The following is a 16,766-nucleotide window of genomic DNA, read 5'->3' on the forward strand; positions in this document are numbered from 1 at the left end:
CCCTGGGGTGAGACTGGAATTTAAATTCATAAAGGTCACATTAACAGGATCAGCCCCTCTTCTCCCTTCAGCCTCGTTGGCATCTCTCCCACTGAGGCAGAAATATTCATAAAGGAGCTGAGCAGGGGCTAAAGAGGCAGCAATGAGTCCTGGCAGGGATTGAAGGAGGGACATGAGACTTGGTCTGGGAACCAAAAAAATGGGAAAATACCCTATATGGAACATTATAGTGGTTTAAGTGTCTACTGGCATTGATAAAGCCACCTGCTCCATCATCTGGGAAACAGGGATGGCAACAGCAACTCCCTGATATCCACAGATTTTACTGTAGTGGAGGAGGGAAGATGATGAGGTTTTCTGGTGTCCTGGCACAGCCCAGCCTGAGCAGCAGCTACAGCAGTTAAACTGCACTTTGCACGGGCTGCAGTGAAGTCCTTGCCAGCTGCTCTGTGCAGTGTTAGCCAAACTAGAAGGCTCTGTTAGGAAAACTCTCTGCCAGGGAGGGACTGTGCTGCTTCTCTCACCCACCACCAAATCCCAGCCAAAACCAGGGAACAAACCACTTGCTGCCACCCTTGGTTATAACACAAACTCCAACCGCTCTGTGGGTCATATCAGGAGAACGTGATACACCCCAAACCAAACCCTCCACATTTTACATTCAGTAAATTTACATGCTGTAAAGCTGTTCATGGATCAGTCTGAAGTGACAACATGGAGCAGATGCATCAGATACCAACAGCACAAGCCAGGTTTGGTGACTCCTGTTTATTCTTCCCCAGAGCAGCAGCAAAGACTCGAGGGGACAGACATGGATGGTAAATAGCAACAAGTCAAAAATTCATTACGAAGACACTTTGCTGTCATGACATTTAATTAGCCTGGGTAATTATTTCTCGTGGAGAAGGGTGGAAACTTGAAGTGCTTGGGAGGACTGCTGGGGATTTTTTAAGGACTGGAGTCTTACAAAGGTAAACAGAAGCACCCACGGCCACCAAAAGCAGTGCTGCAAGTAGAGTGTGAGCAAGGATGTATTTTGAGCTGCTCCCAACCATCCTGAGGCCTTCCCTACCTCAGAGGGAAGGCAAGCAGCTCCACCACCCCAATCCTACCCCATCTCAACATAAATTGTCCCCCAATGCCATTCTCCTCAATGCTTCAAGGTGTTGTTCAGCATTTAACACCCCAGTAGCCCCACAGGATGGATGGAACCACCCCTACCTGGCACATCAGCACCTTGAGATAAAAATACCCCCCAGAGGCCCTTGTTTTGGGGCAATAAGCTGTGAAATGGCTCTTTCTGCTCCACCGGGGTGGTGGAGCTGCCTGGGAGGGACAAACAGCTCTTTGTGCCTGCGCTGCAGGGAGTGTGTCTTGATTAGATGTGGAGATGAAGCCCTGATTGCCAAATGCAAATGCTTGCAGCAGACACCCAGGGGACGCTCCGAGGGAGCCAGAGGCTGAGGCAGCAGCCTCAGTGCAGTCACAGAGGACAGCAGGGATGGACAGAGATAACTGTGGTTGAGTAAGAGCTCCAGACAGGTAGTGATAGGAGTTAACAACGTTCAGCTGTTACTCAGCCTCTGGAGACACCTTAGATAAATAACCCCGTCACTCCCAACCACGGCAATGAGCCTGTGATTCAGATTTCCATCCTCTCTGCTGGCTCCTTGGCGTTGCAGGGTTGTGGAGGGGGAGGCTTCCCCCTTGGACCAGTCACACCATTGCCCCTAGATGGGGCACAGTCTGCACTGGGGCACAGCTTTGCCCAGGGGAGATGAGGATGTGTTTACCAGCGGGGTTTTACCACCACAACCTTTGCTTTCCTCCTCCTCTTCGTGCCATCCCAGCAACGGCCTGGTGGCACAACAACCCTCCAGACCTCCTGGCACCAGCTCAAGAGCGTCTGGTGGTGCTGGCCCAGGATAAACACGCTCCATCCTCTTTTAAATTTGCTCCAGATCTTTTGGCAGGTGGAGCTGGGGCTGGGGAGCTTTGCCCTGCCAGGATTCACAGGGGTTTGTGTGGCTTCAGCTCGCAGCCATCTCGGGGGCCTCTGCCAGCGTTGGGAGCAGGCTGGAGAAAGGAGGTTTTATGTAAACAGATGGGATATTGCTACAGTTATCCTGAGACAGTTATTGTGATGTAGTTGTCTCAGTGTAAAGTCCCTGGACAGGCACTTTTTTTCCTTCAGAAGAAAGTAAATGCCTTATACTGCTTGCAGTATTTCCAAAGGCAATGGGGTGGGTGAGAAGGGATTGGAGTGACTTCCCCTGTGCCACATTCCCCAAAAAGCAGGGGAATTCAAAGCAGGACCAGCTCCCTCCTACCCCAAATTCCATGGTTTTTTGTAGGAAGAAGCCAAATCAGGGGGACTGAGTGCAGGTAGGAAATTCATTTGACCCTTCCTGCTGTAAATCTGCAAAGCCCAAACCTGTGCAGCCAACAGAGCTGAGAAGGAGAATAATCCCCTTGCAAACAGGGATGGGCTGCTGAGCAGCCAGGGAATAATTTAGCACTGATACATGTAATTTCCATGCTAAACAGTGCTCCAAGCCCTGAGAGCCACGTGCCACTGGGAGCAGCTGGAGCAGAGGGGATCTCCAAGCATCACAAGCTCTTCACCTGTTTTACTTAACCCTTCCCCAGCAGAAGGGTGGTTTTTTCTCTTCCCCACGTGCTGGGGAGAGCCAGGAAGAGCAGCCTCTGCTTTCTGCAGCTTTTCTTCACCGAGCATCTCTCAGGGTGAGCCTGGGAAAAATATTCCAGCCACCCACTGGATTTAAAAACTGCTGGGACAGACCCAGAAATGCTGCCGGTGGTCGTGGATGGGCAAAGCCTGCTGAGCACAGGGTGAGGTCCCAGCAGCACCCCACAGCCTGGGGAGCATCAGACTGCACCCCCTGACCCCAGTGTCACCCCACAACACACAGCCCTGACCCGTGGGATGAGGAGGGGGTTGGGTGATGCTGATGCTGCTCCACCTTTCCCTGTGGTGGGACCGGTGGGACCCCCCGGCTCTGTCACCTGGTGGGTGGGTGTCTGTCACGCCCTGACAGTGCCACGCAGCATCAGATCAAGCCCCTTGGAGATATGAAACCCAGCCTCGAGCAGATGTGTCACAGGGTGACGCCTCCTCTGTCTGGCCACCTCATCTCCCCGGGTTCATCCTGGGTTTGGTTATTCGTGGCGTTGCTGATGGAGAACATCATCCTTGCTGCTCTCTGACTCTTAATTCCCAGCTCTCCTCCCCAAGCAGTCTCTGTCTGGGCCCCAGCACAGCCCCTGGGATGCAGGAGGGAAACTGAGGCACGAGGGGATGAGGAGAAAATGGAGTTTTATTGTGCTCAGCCCCACCAGTCCCAGGATGGGGGAGCTGCTCTGGGCATTAGCACTGTGCAATCCCCACTTTCCCCGTGCTGGGTTATTCCAAGTGGTGCTTTTCCCATTCCAGACATTCCAGCAGCCCCTCACCTGGGTGGCTCCCAGGGGGAGCACTTGCAATTTAACTTTTTCCTTAAGTGGAAGCAATTACAGCTTGTTTTCTCGTTATACAGCTGAACATAACCATAAAATTTTAAACAGGGACTTCATCTCTCTGTGACCCTCCATTTCTCTGTCAGATTTGGATCAAAACAACGACTGAGCTCAATAAATGCAAATGGATGCAAAAGGCACAGACACTCACACGTGATTAAGGGCACCTTGTTTCCTATGAAATAGGGGCTTAAAACAGTTAAGTTAAAGGCAAGGTTGCCACAGCAACCCTACACATTAGCAAAGCTTAAAAGCAAAGGTCATTGTTAAAATTAATTTCTCCCCACGAGCTCTGGGAGGCAGAAGGTAACACTCACCACGCTGATGCTTCCCTGTCTCACATGCTTTGGAAGTTGTTTCCCCTCGCTAAGATGTTTGAGGAAAACACTTGGAAGTGCTGAAAATTTGCTCTGAGAACGTCCCAAAAATAACGATATTCCTTCATAAAAACCTCCATGGTGTTAACAGCACAGCATTTTATTCTTTTGGTCACCCTTTAGCAGGCTCCATGCAGAGGATTTTTTGGGAAAGGCATTCCAACAGGAACCATGAATTCTGGGGGAGAGGAAATGCTGCGTTCTTGCCCTCACAAGGAGCTGTGAATTGGGATGTTTTGTCCTAGGAAATGGTAATTCCTGTCCTTGTGCCAGCAGCACAAACATCTCTGGTATCCAGGAGTGCTTTGGGCTGAACTCTGCCCCTTCCAGTGTCTCCTGCCCACCCATCTGCTGCTTGTCTGGGATCATATTATATGGATATTACAGGCATGGTGCTTCCTACCTCGCTGGGAGATGGAGGAGGGACATATTTAGCTACAGTACAAGTTGTTCTAAATATATACAAATTATACACAAAAAAGCCTGCAATCTGGCCTACCTAATGCCTACGTTAGCACACTTGTTGGAGCTGGGAAAAGCACACGAGTCCTTCTTGAAATCTGAAATAGAAGCAGCACATTTGGAGTTTTACTTCCCGGGAAAAGGCTGGAAGAGACCAACAGGAATGGCTGGGAAGGAGGGTTTGAAGCCAGGAGATGTGGGAGGGTTGGAGGGATGCTCTGAGGAGCATCCCAGCAGAACCAGGCTGGAGTCAGCACCGGGGGAAGAGAAACTCTGGCTCGTTGCCTGTTGTGGGGCTGGATGCCAAAGCCATTGGGTGGAGGAAGGAGCAGGGCTGGAAGACCAGAGCCAGGGAAACCTCCAGCTGACATGAAACCAGGTCTAAAACCAGCCTTGGGTCAGAACTGGGCTTAATCTGGGTATTTAGACAAGACCAGAGTAGCAGCCATGGCCAGGAGTCTTGGCACAGACCCCGTTCGGTGTCGGCCACGAGGGTCTTGTGGGGGCGAGCTCCTCAGCTCACCCAGGCACATCCCGACCCTCCACCGGCCTGGAGGTGGCCCAGAAACCCCCAGTAACCCCGTGGCCTTGTCCCCACAGGCCCCCAGTGCAATGCCTCCGTGGATCTGATCGGGACGTGCTGGCCCCGCAGCGCCGTGGGACAGCTGGTGGCCCGACCCTGCCCCGAGTTCTTCTACGGTGTGCGGTACAACACCACCAGTAAGAGGGGCAGCATCCTCAGGGAACGTGGTGGGAGAGGGCTGGGAAAACATTCCAAGGGTTTTTGGTTCTGCCAGTGAGTGAGCTGCCTTCAGAGAAAAGGGTGTCACCGTCCCCGTGCCAGTGGCAAGAGTCAGGTCACATCCCCGTGCCCATCCCCACACCCCCTCAGCTCTGGGATGCTCACCCTCTTGTAGCCATAAAATCTGTATTATATACATTTTACTGCAGCTTTACAGAATTCCTAAAATGCAGTGTTCTCATTCTTTGTTAAGGATTTCGAACGCAGAAAGGGTTTTTAATGAGGTAAAAGGTGAAAAATATACTGAGGAAGAGAGATAACACCTGATATAACCAGTCAAAGCTACTGAGGAGCCTTGAAACCATTCCAGAAGGTGTGAGGATGAGGAAGAGAAGATGAAGAGATGGACTCAAATTCAGGAGGCCCCTGTCAGGGTGTGCCGTGGGAGGGAGAGTTTTGGAACGGGGTGTAATGTCCAAATACTGCAATTAGAATCTGAATATTGCCATTAGCATCATTAGGTGCTGGGGTAAAATTGTGAAGCCCTGTGCACCTCAGGGGGTGCTTTTTGCCTTTTAATGCTCCAAATAGGGCAGAGATTTCTTTCTCCTACTTTGAGGCATCCCTCTCTTGCAGACAATGGCTACAGGGAGTGCCTCGCCAACGGGAGCTGGGCAGCCCGGGTCAACTACTCCCAGTGCCAGGAGATCCTCAGTGAAGAGGTAGGACCTTGGGGGAGGCACTCCCTGAAGGGGGGAGTTTGGAGAGGCAGCAGATCTGGGTCAGGAATGCCCAGTGGGAGCTCTGAGTATTCAGCATCCCAGAGCGGAGGCTGCGGGTGGCAGCGATGACCCCCCTGCTTCATCGGGATTTGTATTCCCTGTCAAATAAAGCCTGTTTCCATCCTCATTAAAAATCCCAGGGAGTTGGCAGGGTGTGGTCTCCAGGGGTCTGGGCACAGATTAGCAGGTCCTTCAGCCCCATCACCCTCCTGACACCGCACTAAGGGCAAACCCCGTCCTGCCCTGCTGGTAATGAAATAAAGGAGATTTTTTAGGAAGCTGAGAGGTATAAAAATCAGGGATCAAGAATTACAAGCCCCTGAGCAGGTCGAGCCACCCCTCAGAGCAGAGGGGAAGAGATAAGGGCTGTTCATTTGCAGCTGATACCACCTCTGGTATTTAAGATGCTGATAACTCTTGCCAGGAATGGTTTTCTCACTCAGTTAATTGCTAATTCACAGGTTGGATGAGCGCCCAACAGCAGGAGCGATCAATTAATTTAATTATCACTCACACCTTCCCTCTGCCCAAATTCATCCCAGCCTCTCAGCTGCCCCCAGGGCAGTGGGGGGGATGAACTGAGACATCAGATTGCAGCGAGTTCAGCTCGATCCCAGCAGGGTTTCCCCAGAGGATGGGCTGGGGATGTGAGTGTCCCGGGCAGTGAGTGGCCCTGGCAGGACTGGGATGTGAAACCAGGCTGGTGCCTCCCCTGTCCATGCTACCCCCACCCCCTTCCATCCCTGTCCTGCCCCAGGGGAGCTCCCTTTGACTGCCGAAAAGTGACCCCAAATTCACAGTGCAGCTCCCACAGGTGACGTGGTGGAGGAGGGGGGTTTGTGGTGCTGTCGTGGCTGCTGCTGACCCCCCCTCCCCGTGTGTCCCCTCCCCAGAAGAAGAGCAAGCTGCACTACCACATCGCTGTCATCATCAACTACCTGGGGCACTGCGTCTCGCTGGGGGCCCTCCTGGTGGCCTTTGTGCTCTTCATGCGCCTGAGGTGAGTGACACAAACGTGTCCCTGCTGGGGGGACGAGCCCACAGGGGTCACTTCAGGCAGGGATGGGACCATGCCTACCTCAGGGCTGCTTTCCTCCTTTGAAAGCACCTGGTTCTGGAGGCAGAGGGTGCTCCTCGGTGCCATCCCCCCTCCCGGCCTTCCTCCTGCCCACCTCACCCAGGGCATGGCCCCAGCAGGTCGCCCTCGGGGTCCCAACCAGCCCCCTCCCCGAGCTCTGATGGTGCCTCCTTCCACCCCTCTCCAGGAGCATCCGGTGCCTGAGGAACATCATCCACTGGAACCTGATCACGGCCTTCATCCTGCGCAACGCCACCTGGTTCGTGGTGCAGCTCACCATGAACCCCGAGGTGCACGAGAGCAACGTGGTGGGTGCAGCTCTGCTGGGCTCAGCCCAGTCCTCAGCAGCTGGGGGGGATTGTGGGGTGGGGAGTGAGGGGATCCTGAGATCAGAGCATCACAGGAGTGCTTTGGGTTGGAAGGGACACTTCCCACCAGCCCAGGTTGCTCCAAGCCCCGTCCAACCCGGCCTTGGACGCTTCCAGGGATTCAGGGGTAGGCACAGCTTCTCTGGGCAACCCGTGCCAGGGCCTGCCCACCCTCCCAGGGGACAATTTCTTCCCGATATCCCACCTAAATCTCCTCTCTGTCAGTTGGAAGCCTTTAAGGTGAGGCTACAAAAGCAACATCAGGGGACAAATGGGGCAGTGTGGTGGCTGGGGGACAACCCAGGCATGTGAGAATCACAGGTTCAGCTCCTCTGCTGGTGCACTCGGGCTTCACCACTGCAACCCAGAGCTCCAGAGGCCCCACATCTCCCTCCTTGGCAGGTCTGGTGCCGCCTGGTCACTGCTGCCTACAACTACTTCCACGTCACCAACTTCTTCTGGATGTTTGGGGAGGGCTGTTACCTGCACACGGCCATCGTCCTCACCTACTCCACGGACAAGCTCCGCAAGTGGATGTTCATCTGCATCGGCTGGTGTGAGTCCCAGGGCACCCCCTCCACCCCTCCCCTGCTCCTCTTCTTGCACCCAAACAGCTGCCAGGAGCGGGAGGGTGGGATTTTCACGGGCACTTGGCCTCAGTGAGTGGTGGGGGGGTGGGAAAGCCCCTGGTGCAGCGGGATTTGGTGATGTTGACTCACCTGAGCGTTTCCCTTGCAGGTATCCCCTTCCCCATCATCGTGGCCTGGGCCATTGGGAAGCTCTACTATGACAATGAGAAGTGAGCCTGGTTGCTTTTCATCCCCCCGTTCCCTTCTCCATCCCAAATCCCCCAGGGATCAGTTGTGCCAGGGGCTCTGGCAGGGAGGAAAAAAAAAGATATTAATCTTGCATTCTTTCTTTTATCCCACCTTTGGTCACCCCTCTGCCTCCTGCTTGTTTCTTCTCAAAAGGCAAATGAGATTATTTTATTTTTATTAGGGGAAAAAGGTAAGATTAAACCACAGCTCCTATGATGGGTTTGCTAAATGGAGCTGGGATTGAACCAGCAGAGATCTGAACTACCCCCACCCGGGCCATTTTCACAGGCATCTGCAAATGAAGGTTTTAACAGGCACCTGAGAGCTCCTGCCTTGGGCTGGGAAGTGAAAAGGAGCCCGTTGAGATGAAAGGCTGTTTTCCAGAGCTCGTTTTCTGCTCCCCCAAGGCCCTGTGCTACTCCCACAGGCACAGCACTGATTTAACAACCCCAGCAAGGTGTTCCCAGGACAGGGACCCCAGAGGGTGTGCTGGGAATGGAGCCAACCCAGAGCTGTGCAAGGTCACAGAATATGCTGAGCTGGGAGGGACCCACCAGGACCATCCAGTCCAACTCCTGGCCCTGCACAGAACCATCCCCAAGAGTCCCACCCTGTGCCCCAGAGGATCATCCAAACCCTCCTGGAGCTCTGGCAGCCTTGGGGCTGTGCCCACTGCCCTGGGGAGCCTGTTCAGTGCCAACCACCCTCTGGGGGAAGAACCTTTCCCTGAGATCCAACCTGAGCCTGCCCTGACACAGCTCCAGCCCTTCCCTGGGTGCTGTCCCTGCTCACCCAGAGCAGAGATTGGAGCTGCAGACCCTGGTGAGGTCTGAGCTGAGTCTGCTCTTCTCCAGCTGAACACACCAAGTGCCCTCAGCTGCCCCTCATGGGGCCCCTGCAGATCTTTCACCACCTTCCTGTCCCTCCTTTAAGAGCTTTAGACCTTTCTTACTTTGTGGTGCCCAAATTCCCCTGGGACTCGAGATGAGGCCACCCCAGAGTGGGGCAGAGAGGGACAATCCCATCCTTCATGAAGAAGTCAATCCCTGCTTATCCAACAAAAACCAGTTCCCACATCCATGTGGGGCCCATTACCACCCCCACAAGCCCTGGGGAAGCTATTCCATAGGGGCTCCAGCACCGTGAGCTGTGGGGCTTTCACCCCACACACAGCGACTTCCACAGACTGTGCAAGGACAGGAGTGAATCCAGGTCAGCCCCCAACACCACCTGGCCCCAGCACTGCTTGTCCTTGCCTTGCAGGTGCTGGTTTGGGAAGCGAGCAGGAGTTTACACTGACTACATTTACCAAGGCCCCATGATCCTGGTGCTTCTGGTAAGAGCAAAAGTGACCTCCTGGGCTGCATACAGAGTCCTTCCACCTGCAGGTGGGGGGTATGGCTGCTCCTGACCAGGGTCTGGCCCCCCTCCTTTAGCTTCACTCTGCTGTGGCTGCTCCTGCTGCCCCACAGCAGCACTGCCCTCGCCCAAACTGCTCCCCTAAAAAAATCTGGGCTTGGGATGTGCCTGGAGCACTCACTCTGATGGGGATGTTTGGGTGCAGGTGGGTGCCCTGCACTTGCAGAAGCCTGGGAAGCTCAACCCCCATTCCCTGATCCACCTCTCTTTGCTCCTGGCTGAGCTGTGATGCTTGACCCAGGGGTCACAGGGAGCACAGTTTGCTGGGACTTTGTCCTTTTGGGAAGGGGCAAAGAAGAGCAGTCATGGCAGGTCACAGCCTGGGGGTCCAACCTGCGTTTTGCCGTGCACAAGGTCCCAAAACTATGCTGAAAACACCCAAGGGAGGACTGATCACCAGCCTCCTCCTGGAATAATTGATCCTGCTTCCCATTTCCCAGCCTGTCAGGTGGCCAGGCCACTGCTAATAAATGTCAGTCAGTCGTGCTCAGCTCCAGGGCCACCTTCCCGTGCCCTCATCAGCGATTCTGCGGTGGGAGAGCAGCCAAGCAGCTCCTGGCTGTGGTGGCAGCAACTCCCAGCCTCGTATTCCTCCTCTCCCTCCAGCTTTTTCACCTTCAGCCCTTCCCCTAACACTTGTCCTGCCTCACCAATCTCCTGGCGTGCCCTGATCCCTCGGGCAGACTCCAAAATCTTATTGCTGAAGTGCTTTGGAAACAACAAAGGGACAGGACAGGGAAGGCAGTGGATCAGGTTCAGGAGGAAACATTCCCATTTCCCCTGGCACAGCTGAGGAAATGGGAGGGAATGCTGGGGCAGCAGACACCAACCACGACCCTCTTCCTTCCAGATCAACTTCATCTTTCTGTTCAACATCGTCCGAATCCTCATGACGAAGCTCCGAGCTTCGACCACGTCAGAGACGATCCAGTACAGGTAAGAAAGAGCATGAGCAGCAAGACCTGGCTTCCCCCCACGATCAGGGGAGATGGGAACAGCCCCAGCAGCCAGGTATCAGGGTGCTGGGAGCACGGAGAGACACCCAAGAGCACCTCAAATGCCCTTTGGAGGCACACACGCCCATTAAACCTGGAGTTGTTCAAGAATCCCGGCCAGCGAGAGCCTTGTGATGGAGAACGTGGATCTGCCTTGGAAGGGAGCCCTTGGGATTTGAGTCCCTTTGCAAAAAAATTAAAGCCTGTTCTGGTGAGACCTGATGAGCTCTCCAGGCTCAGAGCTGCAAATCCTGGCACGGAGGTGAGAATTAAATCGCTGCTTGACAGCGAAGCAAAGGCTGAGCAAGGAGTGATGAATCGATGCCACCCCAACACCTCCCTGTGAAGAAGAAGGCAGCACTCCCACAGCACAAGGCAGGAGGACTTAACCCTTCCTCCCCTGCTGGGAAATGTTTTGCAGGCAACCTGGGAGGTGCATGGTCAGAACAACTCTCCGAACTGCCTGGAACAGGAGAAGACACCTCGCTCTTCACCGGGGCTTCTCTCAGCATCATTTTGTGGGCAGGAACTAGGGGGGGATCTCAGTGGGTGTTGGGCCAAGAGGAGCAGGTTTTGGGGTGGAGAGTGGCTTTTTTTTCAGCTGAGAATGGAAAAATTCTGGTTCAGTTCTGAGGAAGCACCAGCTCTCCTCCTCACGGAGGATGAGATGGGATGGATGGTTCAGCTTGGGCTGAGCAAAGAGAAAGCTTGTTGAAAAAGGCTGGTTGGCCCCAGCCAGCAATTCTGAGGGACTTTTGGCTTTCTGGTATTTGCCTGATTTTGGCAGGGAGGGGTTTTTTTTTTCACCTTTGGACAGGAGAACACGTTCATTTCCCAGAAGTATTTTGAGGGACAAGAAAACTTGGAGAATTTGGTAGGTTATAAACTCTGCAGTCCTGCTTAAACCAGCAAGGGACAGCCCTGGAGGGCTCCTGCTCACCTTAGTTGATGGCTTTAGGTAAAAAAATGAAGGGATTTCATGCTGCCAAGGCTGCTCCCATGAGGACAATGTGCTTTCCCAGTGTTTTCCAGCCTGAAGATGCTCCTGTCCTCAGTTTCCTCCAACTCCTCCACATCATCAGCCCATTTGTGTCAGGGGCTGTGCTCTGCTCCAGGTCTGGGATGTAACACAGGTCCCATTCCAACCAGGGATGACCTTCCCACGCATAGCTACTGTTGGAATCTCTCCATTAACAGGATCTTTAAGCAAAAAGTGATGGCTTGGCATTGTTCTTGTCCCCTGATCCAAAGGAACGAGGTGCCAAGCCCTGGATGTCCCTCCCACACTCCCTGTATCAGCACCTTGGCTTTCCACAAGCCACACTTGCAATCTCATCAAGTAAAGATACCAAAATAATTACCTGAGATAAGCTTTTCATAAACCCATGCTGAAGGGCGGGAATTATTATGCCCTCCTTAATTCCTTTTTAATCGAGCCCTGGCTCAGCCAAGCAGTCATTTCACGCCAGCTCAAGGTCAGGCCTCTGCTCTCCACTGCCCTTTTCTGGATGGAGAAGCACAGCAGGTGCTCAGTGCTCAAAGCAGCCCCCAGTCCCTTGGGGATTGCACTGGAAAACAGCTCAGCTTTGCTCCGTCCTCCCCTGGTTTGCCAGTGCCAGCCATGCTGGTTGCTGGGAGTGGGATGGGCAGAGCCCTCGTGCCCAGGGCTGCCCTGCAGCAGCTCAGGTCCACGTTTTCTCCCCAGGAAAGCAGTCAAGGCCACGCTGGTGCTGCTGCCCTTGCTGGGGATCACCTACATGCTGTTCTTCGTCAACCCCGGGGAGGATGAGATCTCCAGGATAGTCTTCATCTACTTCAACTCCTTCCTGGAGTCCTTCCAGGTATGGTCCCTAGTGCTGGTTTTCATGCCAGTCCCCCCACCAAGGGATGTGGAGGAGCCTGTGGGGCTGATGCCTCACCCAGCTTCTGCCCCCTCCCAAAAACAGACACCCCCAGACCCCAGGGCTGCTCCAAAGCTCCCAATTCAGGGGGTCTGTGGAGGTGACTCTGCTCTCTGTTTGTCTCCTTCCAGGGCTTCTTTGTGTCTGTCTTCTACTGCTTCCTGAACAGCGAGGTGAGCACTGGGGGGGTGTCTGGGGGGCTCTACAGACACAAGCTCAGCCTGAGGCTCTGCCACTGCACAGGGTTTGAAGGGTGCTGGTCCCCAATTCCCCAGCTGAAGGTGATCAGAGTCAGTGGTTCACCTCCAGGCACATCTGCAGGCACAGGCTGTGCCCAGATGGCAATGGCAACTGTCAGCCTCTGCCTCTGGAGGAGGAAAATCCAAGGGTCCCCCCCATCCCTGGGGAATCCTTCCCAAGCACTTCATGCCACTGGCATGAACCAGACAAGCCACCCTGACTGCCCCTGTACCTCTTCCAGCCCCTCACAGCACCCCATGCAGGTGTGAGGGGCTGCCTCTCCCACAGAGTCCCCGCTCAGATTTGTTTCTCCCTCTTGTTTCCATTGTAAGCTCTCTCTTAATAGTTAATGTTACAGCATCAACCAGGTTGGAAGAGACCTCTGAGATCATCCAGTCCCAACCTTTGACTGACCCAACAGCCATTTGTCACCCAGACAAATGGCACTGATGCCACACCCAGTCTCACCTTAAACACCTCCAGGGATGGTGACTCCACCCCCTCCCTGGGCAGCCCATTCCCATGTCCCAGCACTCTGTGAGGAATATCTTCCTGATGTCCAACCTAAACCTTCCCTGACACAGCTTAAGACTGCGTTAATTAACATAGTTAATGGGTTCATCTCCCCTGGCAGTTGCAAGGGCTGCGTTCGTTCCACCAGCCCTAAAGCAGTCTGGGTGCCCTGGGTTGGTGACAGGGGTTCCTGAGACCCCCCAGGCGGGGCTGAGCAGGGTTTCAGCGGGGTTTTTGGGTGGCAAGCCTGAGGGTGAGGACGGCTGGTGGCTCTGGCTGGCTGTGTGGTGGCTGAACCCCCCTGTTCCCCGTGCCCCCAGGTGCGCTCGGCCGTTCGGAAGCGCTGGCACCGCTGGCAGGACAAACACTCCATCCGCGCCCGCGTGGCCCGGGCCATGTCCATCCCCACCTCCCCCACCCGCGTCAGCTTCCACAGCATCAAGCAATCCACGGCTGTGTGAGCCAGGAGACGCCCTGGACGGGATGGGGGAGAGGAATTCCCCGCCGTGAGGGTGGCACAGCACGGGGGGCAGGGCTCTCCTAGCCACGGACTCGCTGCGGCCACCACGGGGGAGCTGCACAGCTCCTGCCTGGACCTGCGGGACAGGACACCTGAGAGGCTGCTCACTCACCTCCCTGGCAGTGCTGTGAGCTGCTGGGGTGGAAGAAGGAGCCAGAGGAAGCTGGAGAGGTCGCAGAGGCCTCCCCTGCCCGCTCCAGCCCGGGCACGATGCCCCTCGTCGCTGCCTCGCTTGAGTTCGTCGCTGCTTTGAGGTGACAGGACACCAGGACGTTGCTGGGACAGCTGAGGGGCTTAATCCCTGGGAAGGTGGGGCAGCCCTTCCAGTGAGCACGTGCTGGGATGCTGCTGGTGTTGGAAAACCCTCTGGAGGGGCCAAAGCCCTCTGTGTTGGCAGGGGGTGGATGGAGAGCCCTGGACTGATGGCAGACGTTGCTTTACGTGGCTGTGGTTTTGTACCACTGGGATCACTTGAGCCCTGAGGGGGCTCTCAGTTGAGCCCTGGGGTCATCTCTGCCACTGGGGTTATTGGAGCCCTTCCCCTGCCCCAGATGTCCTGGAACTGCTGCTTGGTCTGACCAGGTCATTTCTCACCTTGACCCCAAGGCTGGGGTGGAGGGGGGAGCAGTGGGGTGGGAGAGGGCAGGGGACCACACAGAGCACAGGGATGGTCCCAGGGACCCACAGAGGGGTGGGGGCTGAAGGGAGGCACAAGAATTAGGTAATTGTGTGGGGTGGTCCAGCCCAGAGGGGTCCCCAGGTCTCTGCACAGCCCCTGCACCTGGGGCTGACTCCGTGTCCCTGCTCAGGGGGTGGAAAGCTGGAGGAGCCCTGTGGTGGAGGGGTGGCTGATGTCCCCAGCTACCACAGGGACATGCTGTGGCTCTGCTCCCCTTTCCCCCTGCCCTGCTTTTCCCTGTGCAGGTGAGCCCAGTGCCAAAGCTGCTCCTCGCTCTCGCACAGGGGGTGGGACCAAACCATCCCCAGGCTGGGGTTAAGTGCCTTGGAGGAGCAGCAGCCTCCATCCCTCCCTCCATCCCTCCCTCCATCCCTCCCTGCCCATGCTGGGGACTCCAGATTGTCCCTGATCCTCCCCCCTTCCCCATGCCCTGTTCCACGTGGTCACTGGAAGCAGCTGAGCAGAGAGTGGAGTGGAAGTGGAGGTGTTTGCATCCTTGGAGCCACCTTTTCCTTGCCCCACAGGAGGTCTGGGGGTGCCTGGTTGGGGGACAGATGCCAGCAGGGCATTATGGGACCAGTCTGCTCTCTGCCTCCCAGGGATTTTTTTTTTTCCAGTGGGGCCCTACAGGATGTGGTGTGAGCCCCTTCACACTTCTGTGCCTCAGTTTCCCCACAATAAAGAACAGGCATAAGTGTGTCCTGCCCTGGGGAGATTTAAGCAGCTTTGAAACCACAGTGCTCTGTGATTTCCTCAGGATACACCACCAGAAAGGAGTAAAATCTTTTTTTTTTTATTTTATTTTATTCTTTAAAGGGAAAAACCTGTGGGTTCTTTCTTTAAGCATTTGAGAAATTCAGTTGTCTGAAGCCAAATTCCTCACGTTTCCCTCCCACTTTGATTTCCCACCTGCATGTCCACAGTGCAGCTAAAACAGAAACATCCCATTTGCCCCCAGTGATGCACTGGGAGAAGCAACAGCTCCCAGGATGACACAGTGACCACAGTGAGGGCCACACCCTGCAGATGGGGCAGGTTTTAGGCTTTGTACAAGTTCATCCATCACCAACAGCCCCAGAAAATGCCCTTAATCCAATATATGGGTGAGAAAAAGACCCCCAGGGTTATGCAGTGGGAAAACTGGCACCTCCCAGTTCTGCAGCTGCTCCTGTGAGGAGCAGACTTGTGTCTTCTCTTGTGTCTTGGTTTCTCTGCCAGGTGCTCTGGCAGATTAATAAAGATCTGCTGGATCTGACGAAGGGGAAACGCCCCAGGGAGCTTTTTTTCATCATCCCCACAAGTGACGTCACCAAAAAAACCCCACCACGATGTGCTACACGTTCAATTCGGATTTTCCTAAAGGCCAGGGTCTACATTTGGTGGGAAAGAAGCTGGAAATTGAAAAAAAACCAAAGAAAGAAACCCAAACAGAAACACCTGTGCTCGCATCACCGTTTTTCCCTTCTCCTCTTGGTGGTTTGCTCTGGCTGATGTGACTTTGCTTTCTGTAGATGGAGAAGTGTGTGTGTGTGTGTTTTCTCAGTTGATTAAAACTACTTGGATTCCTCTCACAAGGACTTTTTTGGGGCATGTTTATCTTTTGGAAAGGACAACCCTTCCTCAGTTCCCACGGGAGCATCCTCCCACCTCAGTGGGCTCAGCATCCCACTGCTCCAGAAGCACCCTGGTGGCTTTTTTTTTGTCTCCTTCCTACCCCAAAATCCAGGACCAGCCCACGTGGATCTCCCACCATCAGGGGCTGGAGAAACTCCTCCAAACTTTCCCCCCCACCCTGCACCTCAGCTAAGGCAGAACAAAAATGTAATGTGCTTCTCAGCAGGAGGGAGGGCCAATTAAACTCGAATTTCGTTTCATACATCAGTGTTTACAAGTGAAATTCAGACACAAACAGATTTCTGGTCAAGCTCTTCCGATGCAGAATTAATTTGGAGAGCCTTGGAGAGAGCTGTAATTTAGTAAGCACCATGCACATAAATAATAATTACAGGTTCCTGCTGATTGCATGATTGTATTTTAAGTTATCAAGTAACTCTGAGATTAATGGCCTGCCAATCCTGTGCTCTTGACGAGGTTGTGGCCTCCTGAGATCACTGTGGGTTAACCCTTGTTGTTATTCTGGCACCTCTCAGGGCTGGGAAAAGCAAAGTGGGACCCCAGGGATGGGATCTGGGTGCTGTGGGACATCCCAGTGGGATGAGGGGACTCACAGGGGCCTCTCCAGCACACAGAGATGGGTTTTTATTTAGTTTCTTTGTTTGATTAATACATCCAGCTCACCATGGGGGTTGTCTCCTGCCCTGGTCACCCCCCCTTG

At 54.4% G+C, this 16,766-nt stretch overlaps 1 protein-coding gene across 1 annotated transcript in view; it reads left to right on the forward strand.

Moving 5' to 3' along the window:
* LOC126646385 (corticotropin-releasing factor receptor 1) overlaps positions 1-16,008 on the forward strand; it is a 28,203-nt gene extending 12,195 nt beyond the window's left edge. Inside the window, exons 3-13 of the mRNA XM_050327715.1 lie at positions 4,977-5,096; positions 5,755-5,840; positions 6,794-6,900; positions 7,166-7,286; positions 7,749-7,902; positions 8,085-8,145; positions 9,428-9,500; positions 10,434-10,519; positions 12,284-12,419; positions 12,611-12,652; positions 13,553-16,008. Coding sequence (XP_050183672.1) covers positions 4,977-5,096; positions 5,755-5,840; positions 6,794-6,900; positions 7,166-7,286; positions 7,749-7,902; positions 8,085-8,145; positions 9,428-9,500; positions 10,434-10,519; positions 12,284-12,419; positions 12,611-12,652; positions 13,553-13,693 — 1,127 coding nt within the window. The 3' untranslated portion in view covers positions 13,694-16,008. The remainder of the gene's footprint in view (positions 1-4,976; positions 5,097-5,754; positions 5,841-6,793; positions 6,901-7,165; positions 7,287-7,748; positions 7,903-8,084; positions 8,146-9,427; positions 9,501-10,433; positions 10,520-12,283; positions 12,420-12,610; positions 12,653-13,552) is intronic.
* Positions 16,009-16,766: the final 758 nt, after the last annotated feature.

The sequence above is a fragment of the Myiozetetes cayanensis genome, unplaced genomic scaffold (assembly GCF_022539395.1).
Source record: "Myiozetetes cayanensis isolate MyiCay16 unplaced genomic scaffold, myiCay2020 scf34, whole genome shotgun sequence".
Lineage (NCBI taxonomy): Eukaryota > Metazoa > Chordata > Aves > Passeriformes > Tyrannidae > Myiozetetes > Myiozetetes cayanensis.